Raw genomic sequence first — 19,921 nt, forward strand, 5'->3', positions numbered from 1 at the left:
CCCCCCCCCAAAGGTGCCAAATTTGGCATTAGAGGGGGGGAGAAGGCTGACAAGCAGAGCTTACCCTTTTGGTGAAACTCTGCTTTAAAATCTTCCTGCCAGTGTAGCGCACATATGCGTCAGTGCAGAGGGCGGGCCTTAGTGCTGCCAACAGTATGTAGTGTTTGACTAGTGGACACAATGAGAATATCAAGGGGGGGGGGGAATTTTTTTTTGAGCACTCACCCGATAATCCGATCATTGGTACACTTTCAAGAGCCAATCACAACAGTTCACACGAAAATGTTTATTGTAAGATAACAGAACAAATGATTTTCGCTTAATCAGTACAGTATTTGTCCATAAAAAATTGAGTGACCAAGACTGCACATGCTTGGAAACGAAAGACTATATTACAATACGATACATCACATCATCGCAGGAAGTTGTATTCTGTATTACGCGTAACCTATTGTTTTCTATATGAGACTAGCATGCAAAAAAAAAAACGGATGATCATTCGTCCACTATTCTCATCATGTGTACCAGACTTAAGGCCTGCACGGTCAGATAAAAAATGATTGGATAGTTCAGGTAGGTCCTCATATTACACAGTTTTGGTAAATCTAATGTTGATTGTAGAAAGATTGTATGGTGACCCATATGTTTTACACACAATACTGAATAATAATGTACTGAATCCTTGGAAAAATTGTATTTTCCCATTTTATGAAGCATTTTCGAAAGTCAACATTTTTATACCTTCTATACAGATGTCACTGTATTTAAAAGTGAATTTCAGATATGGACTATTTTACATTTGGTGCAGCTTGGATCAATGTAAGTATGTATGTGCCATTCCTGTGGAATCCCCCTGGAAGCTGGAAATCACTGTAGTAGGCACCGCTACTATACTGATCTTCACTATCCTCAGGGTCCCATATTGAGCTGATGTCCTGCTGCATTGTGAACACAGGGGGTTGCTTGCTCAGCACAGGCACCATTCAGAGAACACTTTGCATTTTCTCAATTCAAAGCAGAATTATACTTTTCAGGTTGAAAATAGAAAAGAAAATGTATTTTCAGGTCCCCTAGGTGTTTTTGTTGTAATGTGCAAGCATACACAGCAGATTTGTACATTGTGGCACTCTTACCTTGTAAAGTGCCCCCTCCAGCACTGTGACATCTGTCATCTCTCATCAATCCGTCACTGGTGTGTCTTCTTTTGCTCGAATCAGGAGTCTTCAGCAGGCTTGATTGGCTGGGCAAGGATGACGCATAAGCATTGCAGTTCATTCATCTTGATGGTAAAATGGGATAAAAGACGAGCGCTTGGTCTCAAAGATTCAAGCTGCTAGCATGAAGGTAAACCTCGTATAACCTCCTCATAGACAAATAAAAACACCAAAAATGCAGCGCTTGAGCATGTAGTGAGAAGAAAATAGCGTATGCACATCCGGATTAAAAGAAATACATTAAAGGTATAACATGCACCAACTTAAACGCACAAATTAATGCAAACAATGGACGGGTAAGTATTAGTGATTCATCCGACCAAAACAAAGTGCATATAGTGATAGGGATGTTAGAGTCATTAGAAGTGCATCCGTGTATCAATCAAATTCGTGACTTCCGTGATAGGAGAATAGCTGCAAAACGCACTAACCAGATAGCGCAGGAAAAAGCGCATTGGAGTATAATGACCTACTCCCGGTCACAGCCCAAAGATCATCAGCGAAGGGACCTCAGGAACAACTTTGCATCAATCATGCCGTCTCCTACCACCAGGGGGGGGGGGGGTACGCCTCCTTACAGTTACACGAATTTGCCTTATATCATCTTTCGCCAGGGGTGGTGTGCTTTCGTATCAGGAGATCACCTTAGGGACTCAGCAATAAGACCCAAAAGAGAGAAATCTTGATAGTGTAGTAATTTTTATTCAAAAGGTTGCTAAAGAACAAGTAGCACACTTACATAATGATATCCAGAAAAGCTGATTAACAGAATCCAAAAAGATGGCCGACAGTCAGATGCATGGACCATGTGGGTAACAAGTAATATGAGAGGTATCCTTATCCCTAACGCGTTTCGTGGCAAGAGCACATTATCAAAGGATAATGTGCTCTTGCCACGAAACGCGGATAAGGATACCTCTCATATTACTTGTTACCCACATGGTCCATGCATCTGACTGTCGGCCATCTTTTTGGATTCTGTTAATCAGCTTTTCTGGATATCATTATGTAAGTGTGCTACTTGTTCTTTAGCAACCTTTTGAATAAAAATTACTACACTATCAAGATTTCTCTCTTTTGGGTCTTATTGCTGAGTCCCTAAGGTGATCTCCTGATACGAAAGCACACCACCCCTGGCGAAAGATGATATAAGGCAAATTCGTGTAACTGTAAGGAGGCGTACCCCCCCCCCCCCTGGTGGTAGGAGACGGCATGATTGATGCAAAGTTGTTCCTGAGGTCCCTTCGCTGATGATCTTTGGGCTGTGACCGGGAGTAGGTCATTATACTCCAATGCGCTTTTTCCTGCGCTATCTGGTTAGTGCGTTTTGCAGCTATTCTCCTATCACGGAAGTCACGAATTTGATTGATACACGGATGCACTTCTAATGACTCTAACATCCCTATCACTATATGCACTTTGTTTTGGTCGGATGAATCACTAATACTTACCCGTCCATTGTTTGCATTAATTTGTGCGTTTAAGTTGGTGCATGTTATACCTTTAATGTATTTCTTTTAATCCGGATGTGCATACGCTATTTTCTTCTCACTACATGCTCAAGCGCTGCATTTTTGGTGTTTTTATTCATTCATCTTGATACTCAGCATTCTTTCCTGGCAGATGCCAGTCTGTTGCATCCCAGGATTATACATGGGGCTATGTATGTGCATCTGGCAGTGTACAATTTTGTAAAAAATTGCTATCAGGGAAGGGGGTCAGCAGATTTTATGGCAGAAAAGACATACAGGGGGAGATTTACTAAACACGGAGAGGGCAAAGTCTGGTGCAGTTGTTCATAGTAACCAATCAGCTTCCAGGTTTTATTGTCAATGTTGAATTGAACAAGCTGAAGTTAGAAGCTGACTGGATACCACGCACAGCTGTACCAGATTTTAAGTGCTCCAGTTTTAGGAAATCTCTCTTTTCTACCATAAATATTGATCTGCTAGCAGTTTTTTACATTTCATGGCTAGTTCCACTTTAATGAAAAAAAAATCAAAATACTTTCCAAAAAAAGTAAAAAAGCAGCCTGCATCACACTATTTACCCTGTCTCCAATGCTGTCCTCTACAGAAGGTCCTCTACAGAATGTCCATCTTCATTCATCCTACTGCCTCTGTGTCAAGAAAAACACCCCTGTGGTAGTGCCGTGAGGCTGTCCTGAACTTACAGGAGAATGCTGCATATAATGAAACGGTGCTGCTTTTTTCAGCATTTAGGATCCACCAACTGACGTGGTGGTAAGGAACTTGTGATGTCATTTGACTGGACCAAAGACACTTGAAAGAAAGTTATGGGTGCTGATTTTATTGTTTTAAACAAGGGCACCAAGATAACTGCTTGAAAATGTTTACTTCCATAGCAGTGCAACCCAGTCTAAATATTTGAGTGGGCAGATAAATAGTGTAAATCTCATCTCACATAATTAAATTACATAACTTTTTTTTATAAAAAGATGAAGATAAAAATATTTAATGGTGATTGATGGACTGTCTGTTTCACTATACAGTAGCAGAATATAAGTACAATATGTTCGGATATAACTAACCGGATTGGTTTATATATTCACAGGACTTCCAGAAAATTTACGAGTGAAGGGAATAAACATGATATACCTGCTAAATTGGGACTGGGACAATCAAAGGAATCCGAATGTGACATTTTCAGTGCAGAAAAGGTATATACAAACCCAACCAATGTCAAATCCCTTAAAGCCCCACTCCCAATATTTTTTCTAAAAAGGTCCTTCAGAAGGCTAATAAAAAAAATGACAGCTCAGGCTGCAAAACGCACCTCCTGTGCTGTCTGCTGCAGTGATCCCTTTCCACATCTAGATGTCCTTAGTCTGCACAGTACGTGTCTTCAATAATATTCTTCAGTCTACATTGTAGGTTCTCAGTCTTCCCAACATCACTCAACCCAGGAGACTGAGGACATACTGTGAGTGTAACGATGCAGTGATCAGTGATGACGTGATTACCTCTGAAGCTTCAGGCTCTGTACATACATCTGAGAAAGGCAGTTATCCAGTCACACAAACTGGAAAATAGATTTCGGAGGATGTTCTAATAATACCAACTTTGCTATGTTTGCCAGCAAACATTTCACTTTTATGCAGTTTTAAATACTCAACGCTGGCAGCAGATTGAAAGGGATATGTCATTTTTAGTACCATTAAATCTGAAATTTAATCTGCTTTTATTTTGCCTTTCCTCCTCCCCCGATCAATATCCTAACAGCATTTTTAAATATAACGGTTTTCTTTATATGCTTTTTTATTTTAGAACACGGGTATCCAACCCAATGCAGCTAGGGCACGTCTGGAAGGATGCTAGGGATGCCGTGTTCGGCGTAGCACCTCTCGCAGGGCCAGGCATGTCTGGAGGGATGCCGTGTTTGCAATAGCATTGGGTGCACATGCAGGGACCCCCGCTAGCACCAGCCAAGTAAGGGGATTTAGGGGGGTGCAGAGGTGGGCCCCCCTACCCCAGATTTCAGTTGTACTCCCTGCCCACAACCCCTCCCCCTCTACCCTCGATACTGTGCCAGGCTGTCTCCCATCCCTGCACTGTACAAACACAGCCTGAAATCTGATTATCTGCCTGACTTTCTGCTCATCAGCGATTCTTATTGTTTAATGTTTTTTATGTGCAGCCCAAGACAATTCCTCTTTTTTCAATGTGGCCCAGGAGAGTCAAAAGGTTGGACACCCCTGTTTTAGAACTACTGATATAATTACTGGGTCTCCGTTTTTCTCTGCGCAATGGTGGAAGATCATGGCTGGTGAGAGGAGCTATTAGGGTGCTGTACATAGCTTCCCGAACACATCACAGCACCCTTTTATGTATTGGAGAATGTAACAGAGGGAGCTGGAACAGACAATGGTGGTTAGGGACAGAATCAGGAATTATAACAGGGAAATCTCACCATGGAGTAAACAAGACATACAAGATGCCAGGTGCAGATTCAGTCCACCAAGTTCCATCTATAAATTTTTATTGGAGTTACCCTTTAAATTGCTTTTGCTTTTCCTCCAGTTACCTAATGTTTCATGAACAATTTATTGCTCTTTGATGTCTGTGTGGAACTAAGAATATTTTCTTCTGTTTTTTAAAGCTACGCTTCTCAGAATAATTGGAGTATAATGGAAGGATGTGAAAATATCACCACGCTGCAGTGCAATGTATCCAGCTTAGGTTTCTTGTATAGATATAAATTACGTGTTTCAGTTTACAATCACCAAACAGATGAACACAATTCCAGCATGGTCACTTTTTCTCCCAGGGAAGAAAGTAAGTTGCCATACCTACAATTCTAATGCATTTCTCTGGTATATGTGCCTGTGCTTTGTGTATCACCATGGAACAGTCTTAGTGATCTACATATAGAACGTTTTGCTGTGCAGATCTCTTAACTATTCTCACAGGCACCACAAATGTCTGCCGTATTGTTTGCAATACTATATCTCTTATGATTATCAGCTCGATTTAGTGTCCGTAATGTGGTATATTTTTTAATACTTCAACAAATAAATATTGCATTATGGTCATTAGATGGAGCTGATGATTACAGGAAATAATTGAATTAAAAACAATACAGCAAACACACCTGGTGCCTGTATAAATGCTTAATTCACCCACACAACAAGCATCTTATACATAGACACCTTAAAGTGAAACTTTCAGTAACGTTCTAAATCGTGTGATATATATATATATATATATATATATATATATATATATATATATATATATAGGACCAAGGGGAATGGGTCCTTCACCTCAATATCTTTAACCTAATATGTCAGAAATGGGGGACCCCAACGAGGATATCCTGGCCTCCAGAGTCAACAGCAAGTTACCTCTGTTTGTGACCAGGATTCTCAAGCACTGGCATCTGATTCTTTGAGAATTCCCTGGTCTCAGTACAGGCTAATCTATGCCTTACCTTAAGTGCAAATTCTGACTCGCCTACTCCAAAGAATAGAGCAGGAAATGTAACTGATGATTCCCATTGCACCAAACTGTACCCTCAGATTTCTAGGAGATGACCCATGGCCCCTTCTCTTCAGGTGAGACCTGCTGTCTCTGGCCCCCTATTCCATCCCGTTTCTTAGTCTCTGCCTTTGACACCATGGCTGTTGAAGCCCAGGGTTTAAGAGGCAGACGGGTCTCTGAGTCTGTCAGTCCTACTTTGCCAAAAGCAAGAAAAGCCACTTCAAAAAAAGATCTATTATCATAACTAGATTTCCATCTTTGCCCGGAGTAAACGCATGCACTTCAATACCATAGATTACTCTGTACCTCATACTCTACTCTACTCTTCCTACAAAATGGTCTTCATCACCCTGAAAGGATAGGTTTTAGCCTTGTCCATTCTTTTTCAAAAACCTTTGGCCTAACTCCTCTTTGTCAAACCTTTATTTAAGGTGTATCTGAGATCAGCTCTCTCATACAGCACCAAGTTTTTCCTTGGGGCCTCAGTCTGGTTCTCTCTGTCCTGCAAAAACCATCCTTTGAACCCAAAAGAGATATCTCTTTAGATGATCTCTCCTGCAAAGTGACCTTCTTGGTTGCTATCACATCTGTCATAAGTGTCTCTGAACTAGCGACTCTCTCGATAGGATCCATTCCTCATTCTTCACAGGGACAAGGTAGTCTTACACCCAAGACCATCTTTTCTTCTTAAAATGGTATCAGTCTTCCACCTCAATGAAGACATAGTCCTTCCCTCTTTGCACCTTGTTCAAAAGCACACAAGTTAAGTTGCTCTTCACTGCCTGGACATAGTAAAAGCCATTAGAGTCTACCTCAATGTAACATCTTCTATCAGAAAGACAGACACCATAATCGTCCTACCCTCACTACCTTACAGGAACATCTTTCCTCCAAATCCACCATTGCAGGATGGAGAAGATAACTCATTGCCAGAGCTTACACCCCAAAGGACAAAACTCCACCTGCACTTTTGCACCCTCACCCCACCTGGTCAGTGGGTGTTTCCTGGGCTTTCCAACATGAAGCCTGTTTTGCCCAGCTTTGTATAGCTACCACCTGGTCCTCTCTTCATACCTTTCAAAGTTCTATTAGGTGGACCAGTCTTCAGCAGACGCAGCTTTCAGCCACAAGGTTTTTTCAGCGGCAACTATGAAGTTTGGTCTCTTTACCCTTGTGATTAAGTGTTCTTGCATGGCAAGACCACTTACTGTTATCTCACATATATATTCTTATTATTATAGCCAAATTTCCCACCCTAACTCCTCCCACAGGTTTTATACTACATAGACAGTAATATACCGAAACGTGCGGATTGTTCCCGATTGGTGTGCTATTACTTTGTGGAACGTTTCGCCGAATGGTTCACAAAATATCGGAGTTTTTGTGGTGAAATTGGTCCCATAGGAATGAATGGCGGAATGTTCAAAACTAGAGTGGGAGCTGACAAAAGCTAGAGTGTGAGCTGAAAAATCAGGACATGATTTCTAAACTGCCTTCACTCCCTCATTTTCAAACCCACCTAGACAAATCTTATATCAAAACGTTTAGCTATCCCTACTGCCACTAAAAATGCCATAGTCCTGATAGTTTCCACAATATGACCATTTGTTTGCAACTCATGCCGTCCATTGACATTCATTGAAACTCCAATCTAGCCACCTCAAATTTGAAAGGCAATTTCTAAACTGTGACTGTGCCTTTATTTTAATATTTCAGAGACATACTATGCATAAAAATGTAGGTCTGGGTCCTATGATTCTCACAATATAAAGCTCTTCGGTGTAGGATGTATAATTTTTAAACTACAGCCTTTTGAAGATGGCAACCGCCAGTGAAGTGAGCAAGTTGGAGCAGTTTGTTTTTAACCGCACTTCTCTGCCTTTGCTGTAGAGTGAGTTGCCATAGGAACCCAGGTGTGTGAGCAGGCAGCAGAGTGACTCAAGCCACTCCACCCAGTTACTCCGCCCACTCCAGTTGTAGACTACTGGTGGAGGCAAGAACACTTCACACAATTTCTCCAGGAAATTGTAGCTTTTCTAGTTGGGCCTGTTGTCACAGTTTTTGTTTTCTTGCTGTTGCCCACCCTTCTCATTCATTGCATGGGGACGTCCCAGGGTCTCTATGAACATTCAGCCTGTGACCTGTACTGTATGGTTAAAATAAAAGGCAGTTCGACTAGCCTCTAAAGTTTGTATCTTGCAGTCCAGTACTGGAAACAATCCACCCTCCCTTCTATTCTTGTGGTACTCTGCATTTCTTGCTACTAAACACACACAGTGGGCTATGGCTACATAGGGGGACACCTGTGTCATGTACTGTACTCTAAGATATGGAATTTACAGGCAAGTCAAAATTCATTTTTTTTTTTTTCTCACAAAAGCAGTCCCTTTAGTTGAGCTCCATTCAGGTTACCTTACCTAAGTCTTATCTCTCCGCAGTGATCAGACTGCACCATTGTAAATTTGTAGCAAGTCACATAATGTGAGGCAGTAGCAGGAGCTCATCTGTGTCAGACATTTGTTAACACAACCAGGCAACAAGATTTACATGTTTGTGTAACTGCGCCAACACCTCAGTCCAGATAGTAGATGCTGACTCAGCATGATGCCTGAACAAAGATGGCTCCATCCTTCTGGAGAGTAAAGGAAATGGTGCAGGGGGGGAATGTCTGTGATTTCTGTGAGAGGTAATAAATATTTGGAAGTGTTGTACATTACTTGGCATGCATGCACTTGACATGGAAAATTATCTGATAACAGAATCAAGATGACAGACTCAGAGATTTCACCTTTTCAAAGTTATGTATTGTATACTTTGACATATTCTCTTCTTTTTAAAGCTGTGATTGGACCCCCCACAAACATAAAACTGACTATACAGAACAACAATTTACACATTGACGTTAAAGCACCAGAAGGATTTAAGCATGACGCTCTCCATGCACACTGTATGTGGGTATATCACCTGGAGACTTGGAAAAATTCAACACCTGCGGAAGTAAGTGACATTTTAAAGGATATATTCACCTTTAGCAACATGTTACTAAGGATCAAACACCCCCATGACAACAGGTGTTGGTTCTTCTCCCTTGCAGCTTCTGTCACTTTTATAATTGTCAAGGCTGTATGGGGCTCCACCTGCACAGTCGGGTCATTCATTCACAGATCTCTTAAAAGAAACTACAAGTTCTGTCTGTCACCACAGCAGAAAGTTTGTACTTCTCATTGGACTATGGTTGAGCTGATCAATGTACTCTTAGTCCATTGAATCTTCCTTTAGCTTTCTAACTGTAGTCCGTAAAGAGGTACAGGCAGAAAGCTTGAGAGAAAGTGTGCACGAGCCTGACATTGCACCCACAATCCATTGATCACAGGTGCAATTATTTGCATGCTTCTTTGTAAAAAAAAAAAAAATACATTTATGTTTTTATACCTGGAAAAAATGTGTGCATTTTTTTTATACATAAAAGTGAATTTAGCCTTTAATTCAGGGGTTTGCTTCCCCAAAGGGTCGTATCATCATTAACCAAGTATGGCTATCATTAGCCTAGTATGGCTATATTGGCCATATTAGGTCAGTGTCATTATTATGAACACCATGTGACCATATTAGGTCAATAATGTCCCACAGTTGCACGTTCACAAAGGGCACAGATACCCTGGCTGGAGTTTATTGTGCAGCAGTGAGTAGGAAACACAGCTTCCTTCCGGGTTCAGTTGAAACCCAAGTTTGGACCCAACCTGAGCTTATCCCTAGTGCAGTGTTTCTCAGTCTTTTTTCAGCTAAGGCCTGCTTTCAAATTCTGCACAATCTTGGGGCACCCTTTAAAATTCCTCACAATCTTGTGGCACCCCTTAGAATTCTGCACAATCTTGGGGCACCCTTTAAAATTCTTCACAATCTTGGGGCACCCTTTAAAATTCTTCACAATCTTGGGGCACCCTTTAAAATTCTGCACAATCTTGGGGCACCCCTTAAAATTCTGCACAATCTTGGGGCACCCCTTAGAATTCTGCACAATCTTGGGGCACCCCTTAGAATTCTGCACAATCTTGGGGCACCCCTTAGAATTCTGCACAATCTTGGGGCACCCCTTAGAATTCTGCACAATCTTGGGGCACCCCTTAGAATTCTGCACAATCTTGGGGCACCCCTTAGAATTCTGCACAATCTTGGGGCACCCCTTAGAATTCTGCACAATCTTGGGGCACCCCTTAGAATTCTGCACAATCTTGGGGCACCCCTTAGAATTCTGCACAATCTTTGGGCACACATTACAAAATTCGCTCACCAGACAATACTACAAACTGAACGTGACCCTTTCAGGTGAATGGGGGTGCACTGCACACAGTTGCAGCACAGTGGTGCAAGTTTATATGTGTCAAAACAGACAAGGAAGAAGTGGCATAGCACCTCCTCACCACCTGTCAAATGCTCTCTGAAGAGCAATTTACTGTGGATTGGATTGCTTTTCAGAAGGCGGTGTAAGTGAGCCCTCAAAGTAGTATTAAACCCTCAATGTAACATTCCTCCTTCTGTTAAGCTCCATGCAACTAATAGTATAAAGACATTTTAATCTGTTGTGCTTTTATGAAAGTTCTGTTTCTTGTGTTGCTTTCTACGGCACGTCCCCAAACTTCCACTCGAGAAGCACACATTGGGGTTAATTTACTAAAGGTAAAAAGACTGTGCACTTTACAAGTGCAGTTGCATTCTGAAAGGGCATTTGCCACAGAGCTTAGTAAATTAGGTGAAGCTTCACTTTGCAAAGAATACCAAATCACATGCAAGAGAAAAAAAAACTGCATTTTTGCTTACACATGATTGGATGATGGAAATCATTTAGTAAGCTTCAAAGAAAATGTACTTGCAAAGTGCACAGTCTATTTGCTTTTAGGAAATCAACCCCATTGTGTGGCTTCCTGCATCTTATTGCCTCACAAAGCCATGCCTTGTTTATAGAGATTTCAGAGAGTGGAGCTCCTGTCATTCAGAAGGAGCAGAGGAGTGGATTGGGATTTAGGGCTTTTGTACTGTTTCAGCATATCCCTGGTTGGGAGCATTCTCTCCAGAGTGGCTCCAAGTAGACCCTGCATGGCGATGGAGCCACCGGAAAGGAGGAATTGAGGTTTACTGAACTTCTGATGGCTAATTATTTAAATGACAGGCTGAATGAGAAAAGTGGCCAACAGACTAAGATTGTTATGAGGCTTGTTACTATATTTTTCCCATGAGGATTCCATAACACTTTAATGATGTATTAATGAATACAGAGTTACAATAATTTTTTTATTTCTATATCCGCCTGAAGTTCAGCTTTAAATATTTTTTACAAGCAGCAGTATATGCCTTTTACGTACCCGTGCTGACCTCTCTAGCTGCAACAGTATGGAACAATTCATCAATGTTCTCAGAGAAGTCCTGCAGCTCAGTTCTAGTTAATGTCTTAGTAGCTCACCCTACTCCCAGCAGTGATTTGGCAGCCTCACAGATGGAGCAGGACTGAGAAAACCCCACTAAGGGCTCATTTACAACATTTGCATTGGGATGCACTGGGCAGTGTTGTCCAGCTCAGTCTCAATACAAAAAAAATTTTTTTTTTTGCAATTTGCCATGTTTCCTTTGGTGCCAGTTCACACCACTGTGTGCAGTACTTATTTTCAGTGTGGTGGAAACACCACATTCCAACACCACTGTATGAATAGAAATGAATTAAATGTCACTTGTGACACTTCAATAAAGTTCTAAAAATAAAAAGTAAACCGTGCAATGAGCTTGGATCAACACTTTATCACTATGTCCTCCCAGCGCACACTTGCAGCTGTGTGTTCAGCACTGCTGTTGGTGTGAATGGACCTTAAAGCTGCCTTTGGTGCCTTCTATTGTCAACTTTGACACTGAATTACACCAGAATGCTCGCAGCTACAGAAGTCAAGGAGAGTTTGTTTTGCACCTCTTTTATGTACATGCTTGAATATTCTTAGCAGACGCACACATTTTCATTTACATCATCTCTTCTCTTTATGTATATGGATGTCGGCACTGTATTTATTTTAATTTAAAAAAAAAAAATCAAAGTACCTCTTTTCATGATATTGTCAAGGTCCTACCTTTTCCCTGAGGTTATGTTACTCCATGTGCTGGCGTCCATCTTGGATTCTGCTGTGCATGATGGGAATCCTTTTTATGCCTTCAGGTCTCTGAGGTCCACCCCCCAGAGGGGCTTGGCTGATGACATATAAGCCTGTGGCCCGCACATGCTCTTTGCACTTGTGTCTTGTGTCTTTGTGTTACTATTACTCTGTTCTGACTCTCGTGACTCTCCTGGTATTCTGATTCGGCTTGTGACTTGACTATTCTTTGTATTCTCCTTTTGATCTGACCCTCTGTTGCTGAACCCGGCTCGTGACCTGTGATTCTCGTCTGCTGTCCTGTACTGTTTTGTCCTGTTGTTGTTGACCCCGGCCTGTCTGACTACTCTTTTGTTTCTTCCACCAGCTACACGCCATTGGCGGCGGCCATTACCGCAGCTGAGGTGTCTCGGGGGCCGCGACCTGGTTCCTGGCTGCGTCAAGTCCATCCCCACCATCAGGGGCCCTGGTGAAGGGCAGCCTGGGACTTAGACTCCGCGCCCTGAGGGACTTCAGTCTGTGGGTGGTGGTTGTCGTCAGCCAGTGCGTTACATTGTTAGGCCTGCCTGTCCGTTCCTCGGCTCCTGCCCTGACAGATATACAACTGTCATGTGACCCAGTTCTTTCCCAGCCCATCTACAGGGAAACATCAGTGGGAGGAGTTTCTAGTTCTTTGCTGTTGGTCACATGTTCAAGAAAAAACAGCCTTCAAAATACAAATGAAAAATACAAAATATCAAATACACATTTTAATATGTATTTGAACTCAAATCTTTATGATGTTAGCTATCTAGGGGAAGGTTCTGCCTATCACAGCCTGTTTCACACCCCCTTCAGCTTGTGTCTATTGTTTGTATGTGAGTAGAATTAGAGAGGTGACTGCTCCATCAATCAACACTTAATATCCCACCTCATTGTGTTTAGCTGTTTATTAGGCATAGTGGAGTAAGGTGGGAGTGTATGTGCCCACATGTGTGACTCTATAGTCATATGGGCTGCACAGATAAGAAAAAGGAGGACATGAACATCCTAGAAGGGAAAAGAAACTGGAGCATGCTCAGTAGTTCTGAGAATGGCTGGTCTACCCAGTCTCAGGCTGCAGTGGAGACACAGTCAAGGAGGGAGGGAGAGTGAACGGCAGGATCCCCAAGGTTTTTTTTTTTTTTTTATTGCAGAATACAGGAAATGAATTCCATAGTGACTTCACTCTCTCAAGCAATACTGACGAAGAAGAGGAAGAAGAGGAAGAGGAAGAAGAGGAAGAGGAAGAGGAAGAAGAGGAAGAGGAAGAGGAAGAAGAAGAAGAAGAAGAGGAAGAGGAAGAAGAGGAAGAGGAGGAAGAGGACGAAGAAGAGGATGAAGAAGAAGAATTCCAGTCCGGCAAAAAGTGTCCCTGCAGAGAGCTCTGCTATTTCTTCGACAGTTCCTTGACATTTATAGTGGTTGCAACAATGTATCTTTGTTTCTGAATAAAAACATCTGTATCCTAAATGGATACAAATAGATACATTGTTGCAACCGCTATAAATGTCAAAGAACTGTCAAAGAAATAGCAGAGCTCTCTGCAGGGACACTTTTTGCCGGCTGTAGACGGGATGAAAATCGGCCGTTTTTGTTTTTTTTTACCTTTCCTGGTAACGTCGGCCGCTTGAACGACCAATTTTTCGTTTTTTTAAAGAAAAATCAGCCGATTTTCGACCCATCTATGGCCTGCATAAACCCAATAGGGTATAGGTATATCAGGCGCCTGGATAGCCAAATGAGTGAATAAGCATAGTCAAATAATCATGTAAGGCATGAAAAAAAAAACAGATCGAAAGAAGCAGATTCGGATCCAGCCTTATGAGAACTAGTCTTGGGTGCAGGTAACAAATAGCAAGTGGATGGGAGTACCCATAGCTGGTCACCTAACAAGCTCTGGCAGAGTGGCACCCAGTGGTGGAGGGGGGAGAAGGCAGGGGGAGTTAGGGCCCCAGTTTCCCCAAGCTGTAATGAATCCAAACTGCCCAAATGGAATAGATTTGTTCGCATTTGTCTTTGCATTTGGCCATCCGTTCCTGAGCCTCCATTATATTAACCAGCCTTACTCTAGGAACCTGAGGTTTCTTCCAGTATACTGGAATTAGACGCCTGGCTGTGTTGAGGTGGTGGGGCAGAACACCTTTTATTTTTTCAAAGTGATTTCTCAGCAAAATAAAGCATGGAGACATGGATGGATGGGGGAGTTTGTTTTGAATATTAGAAATGAACTAAATAGCATTTTTTGGCATGTAGTGTAGTTCTGATTTAATGTTGAGTGATTAGATTGGAATGTTTAGATGTGATGTGACACTTTTTCTTTTTTCTTTTGCAGGTTATCACTATGAAAGATAAAGTACCTCACTTTACGATAAAAGCTGTGGAAGCCTCTACAACCTATTGTGCAAAAGCAAATACACAATGTGATGGCAGAGTTGGGCTTTATAGCGAGAGTTACTGCATTACTACTGGTACATATCCACATCAGTTCATAAGTGTGTGCTTGTTTGAGTGTGTAACTAAATGCCTCTATATTACAGCTTTAGTGCATGGTACATGTAAGTAACACCTCTAAAAAAAGAGTTGTCATTCCATGTTCTACTGTAGATGCAGTAAAATGGCCAAAACCTGTATTGTTTGCATGTTAGGCCTCATGCACATAGGCGGGTTGAGGTTTCTGATATTAATGGCCCGCATGGGTGTAAATCCCAGAATGCACAGAAGCCATGTTCCAGGATTTATACACACGTCTATTCAAATACACATTATACCCATGTACAGCTAGCATACAGCCATTTATTACTATGGGTTGTTGTACACTGCAGCTGTCCCTCCCGTGTGCAAACAATACGCCCGGTATTTACATTGAAAGTCAAAAACTGCCCATGTGCATAAGGCCTTAAGGATTACTTATATAAGGAGTGTTAGAGTATGGTCAGACATACAGTAAGTACATGCAATTTCAGAACAATGGGAAATGTACTGTAAGGAATTTTGTATGTAATTTTTTATAGTTTCTCATTGCCATACTGAAAACATCTTAAAGTGGTTTTAACGGCTCAAGGTTGTTTACCTTCATGCATTCTATGCATGAAGTTAAAAAACCTGTGAGCAGGCCCCTCTAACACTTACCTGAGCCCCATCGCGATCCAACGACGTGCACGAGAGCCTCTGCTCTCTGGGGACTCTTCCCTCCTAATTGGCTCCCGCTGCTGTTAACACCAGTGAGCCAATGAGGAGAGAGAGGAGGTGGGGCCAAGCCGCGGCTCTGCATGTGAATGGACATGCAGGGCAGTGGCTCGGGAGCAAGTATGCTTGGGTGCCCCCATAGCAAGCTGCTCGCTACAGGGGCACTATGCAGGAGGGAGGGGCCAGGAGTGCCGGCGGGGGACCTGAGAAGAGGAGGATCCGGGCTGTCCTGTGCAAAACCACTACACAGAACAGGTATGACATGTTTATAATTTAAAAAAAACAATTTTTTGCTTGTTATCATTGATTGATATACAGTGTGCATTTATACTATGATGATTATATTTATGTATGTATAAAAACATCTAAAAAAAATAGTTGATTTTCATAGGGTATAACATTTTCAGTTGTGTCTAAAACCATTAAACAAATATGATAATCAGTGTAGCCAGTAACCATCAACTGTATTTACCCGGTGATCTGCTATGATCTGGCTTGTCATTGGACACAGCTGATCATGTGGTAAGATTCTGCTCTGATTGGCCTTTTACCAGATAACATGATCAGCTGTGTCCGTAGGACACATCATGGAGATCGCTGGGTGCACACAAGAGGGCGCCTTCTGGGAGGACGGCCTATGACGCCCTTCCAGAACTGGACAACTGCGCTGTAGCCATCATTCGAGTATAGCACGGTTGCCAAGTGTTTAAAAATGCTACATCTTGATTTGGATGGGGGGCTTTTTGATTGTTTTAGTCCATTCTCACTATGACCTACATCAGGGGTGGTCTTCTGAAAGTGCACCAATCCCATAGGATATAATAGAAGTCTATGGCTCAGTGCAGCTAACCTGTAGGAAAGTTGTAGGTGCACTGCACTGCATCTGCAGATCATTGTGAAAGCAACCTACTAACCCAGGCTGCTAGAAAGGTCCTAGGCAGAGCGCACTTGGTATCACTCCGCCTGGGACAGGAGCCAGTGCCACAGAGGAAGCATCAGTTTATGCTGCTCCTGCTTACTCTGCTGCCAGCTCCATAAAATCTGATGTTCTAGGATGGTACCCATTGATCGTGATCTGTGCTTTTCGACCCACCATCCCAGAGCATGAGGTTGAGGGCCACATCAGAGGGCTCTGTGGGCTACATGTGGCCCTCGTGCCAAGGGTTGAGCACCCCTGACCTATATGGATATACTTTCCTGTTGGATCCAAAGCCCTACTCCATAGGAGCCCTGGTTTCCATGCACTGCCCTACTCCATAGAAGAACTGGTTTCCATACAATATCCTACTCCATAGAAGACATGGTTCCCATACAATATCCTACTCCATAGAAGACATTGTTTTCATACACTGCTCTACTCCATAGAAGCCATGGTTTTCATATACTGTCCTACTCCATAGAAGCCATGGTTTCCATACACTGCCCTACTTCATACAAGCCATGGTTTCCATACAATGCCCTACTCCATAGAAGCCATGGTTTCCATACAATGCCCTACTCCATACAAGCCATGGTTTCCATACACTGCCCTAGTCCATAGGAACCATGGTTTTCATACACTGCCCTAGTCCATAGAAACCATGGTTTTCATACATTGCCCTACTCCATAGAAGTCATGGTTTTCATACACTAACCTATTCCATAGAAGCCATGGTTTCCATACATTGCCCTACTCCATAGAAGCCATGGTTTCTATAGTTTCCCTACTCCATACAAGCCATGGTTTCCATACACTGCCCTACTCCATAGAAGCCATGGTTTTCATATACTGCCCTACTCTATAGAAGCCATGCTTTCCATACACTGCCCTACTCTATAGAAGCCATGCTTTCCATACATTGCCCTACTCTATAGAAGCCATGCTTTCCATACATTGCCCTACTCCATAGAAGTCATGGTTTTCATACACTAACCTATTTCATAGAAGCCATGGTTTCCATACACTGCCCTACTCCATAGAAGCCATGGTTTTCATACACTGCCCTACTCCATAGAAGCCATGGTTTTCAAATACTACCTTCCTCCAGAGAAACAATGGCTTCCATACACTGCCCTACTCCATAGACTTAATCATATGGGAAAGAGCTTAACAAAGCTAATTAGTTTAGTTTAGCTTGCAAATTAGTGGTGTTTACTCAGTGCAGGGGGCATGGCTTAACCCCTGTCTTCCAAGGTATGTTTATAAATGTCCTGGTATTCAAGGGGTTAAAACATGTTCATGGCTGCTGCTGCAGCTGTGAGCTTGGTTCTGATTTTTTTCAACTAGCAATCAGCTTTCAAGTAAAAGTGAAGTGTGCGGCTCTTCACTTAAGGTTAGAGGGAACCTGACACCCCCCCCCAATCATTCCTGTGAGTAAATACACTGGAAGCACATGTATTGCATCACTTCCAGGTTCATCATTCCCTAGCTGATGTAGCCAGGAAAGCAGCTAATCAAGGACAGTCTCTGATTAATTGCTTTAGAGGGAAGGGGAGATATTGGGGATCTAATAGACCTGTGATATCTCCATAAAGAGTACCTGTCACCTGCTCACACTATTATAGAGGGGGCTTGTTGGCCCCTTATGATAGAAAAAAAGCTACAATGGAAAAAAAAGAGAGAAAAATAAATCGTATAGTAAAAAAATTAAAAGTAGCTTTATGACTTGAAATGTTTTGTATCTATCTACTTAACACCACGCCATATTTTATACTTTAGCAAGAAATTAGGTTTATGTTGTGTTTTGTGTGCACTAAAATTTAATGCATTTTTCCTGAAAATATGCATTTGATAAACCCTTGTGCAAACATTGTGTGACAAAATTTGCAACTGCCACCATTTATTCTACAGGGACTCTGCTTTCAGAAAAATAAATAATTATTTGAAGGTTTAAAGAAATTTCTAGCAAAAAATGCAAAAAAAGTGGTTTACATCACCCACCCATCCAGTAAATAAAACAAACTCACTTCTTTAACCTCCTCATTACCGAGCTATAGCTGAAAGACTCCTTTGTACACAGCTGATCACAGACATCTCTAAAGGGCCAATTACTGCGGTCCTTTACCATGTGATCAACTGTGGGCATGGGCAGCACAGTGGCTAAATGGTTAGCACTTCTGCCTGGCAGTACTAGGGTCGTTGGTTCAAATCCCAACCACGGCACCACCTGCCTGGAGTTTGCATGTTCTCCCTGTGCCTGCGTGGGTTTCCTCCGGGTACTCTGGTTTCCTCCCACTCTCCAAAGACATGCTGGTAGGTGAATTGGATCCTGTCTAAATTGTCCCTAGTATGTGTATGTATGAATGTAGGTTAGAGACCTTAGATTGTACACCCCTTGAGGGTTAGGAACTGATGTGAATGTTCAATATATATATATAATGCGCTGCGTAAATTGACAGCGCTATATAAGTACCTGAAATAAATGAATAAATAATAAATCACATGTAAACAGAATGCTGGATATCAGCTATGCCTTTCCTCAGCAATGTCACTGAAAAAAGGATTGTGAATAACCGGCAATCCTGACAGCGCTTATCAGTGCCCATCAGTGCAGCCTCATCAGCGCACATCAGTGAAGAAGAAAAATACTTATTTGCAAAGTTTTATAACAGAAACTTAGAAAAAGATTTTCTTTTAAAAAATTTTTGGTCTTTTTTCATTTGTTTAGCAAAAAATTTAAAACCCAATGGTGATTAAATACCGCCGAAAGAAAGCTCTATCTATCTAAAAAAAATTATAACAATTTCATATGGGTACAGTTTTGCATGACCGCGCTATTGTCATTTAAAATGCGACAGCGCTGAAAGCTGAAAATTGGCGTGGGCAGAAAGGGGGTGAAAGTGCCCGGTATTGAAGTGGTTAAAGAATATGTTTTTCAGCACTACAATTGCTCTTTAGATGATACTTCACTGATAATTCTACTCAGCTGACTATAGTGTGTCTTCTTTTATTTTTAGATCCTCGGTCTTACATGACAGAGTGGATCATAGGGTCGGTTTTTGGGGCAATAATTGTGATCGCAGTCATTCTCTACATCTGTCTCTGCCCTTTGAAGCGGTACTTGAAGCATGTATTCTTCCCTAAAAGCAAGCTGCCATCAAGCATCGAGAAGGTAAAGGGAAAATAGATGAAGTAACTGTATACTGATTTATAGGGAATGGGTAGTAATTTCTAGATTTTTTTTTTTCCTTCCTATATTATAGCCATAACTTAAAAAAAAAAGAAGAAATCTATATGTGTGTGTATATTTATCAGTGTTTCTCAACCGGGGTTCCGAGAGGTCCCCAGGGGTTCCGCCGCAAATCAGCATGGATGTATACCACCCAATGTTGTTTGCAGTAGTAGTGTTAATACCTGTTGACAGTCAGTACTGTCAGCGCTCATTGATAC

The 19,921-nt window shown here is 41.9% G+C and overlaps 1 protein-coding gene across 1 annotated transcript in view; it reads left to right on the forward strand.

Annotated features, from left to right (window-relative positions):
* LOC149461717 (interferon alpha/beta receptor 1-like) overlaps nucleotides 1–19,921 on the forward strand; it is a 60,806-nt gene that overhangs the window by 28,363 nt on the left and 12,522 nt on the right. The window contains exons 4-8 of the mRNA XM_089677968.1: nucleotides 3,789–3,894; nucleotides 5,334–5,509; nucleotides 9,054–9,211; nucleotides 14,699–14,834; nucleotides 19,489–19,643. Coding sequence (XP_089534094.1) covers nucleotides 3,789–3,894; nucleotides 5,334–5,509; nucleotides 9,054–9,211; nucleotides 14,699–14,834; nucleotides 19,489–19,643 — 731 coding nt within the window. The remainder of the gene's footprint in view (nucleotides 1–3,788; nucleotides 3,895–5,333; nucleotides 5,510–9,053; nucleotides 9,212–14,698; nucleotides 14,835–19,488; nucleotides 19,644–19,921) is intronic.

Source organism: Staurois parvus, unplaced genomic scaffold (genome assembly GCF_062004578.1).
Source record: "Staurois parvus isolate SC_StPar_1 unplaced genomic scaffold, SC_StPar_1.0 ptg000195l, whole genome shotgun sequence".
Lineage (NCBI taxonomy): Eukaryota > Metazoa > Chordata > Amphibia > Anura > Ranidae > Staurois > Staurois parvus.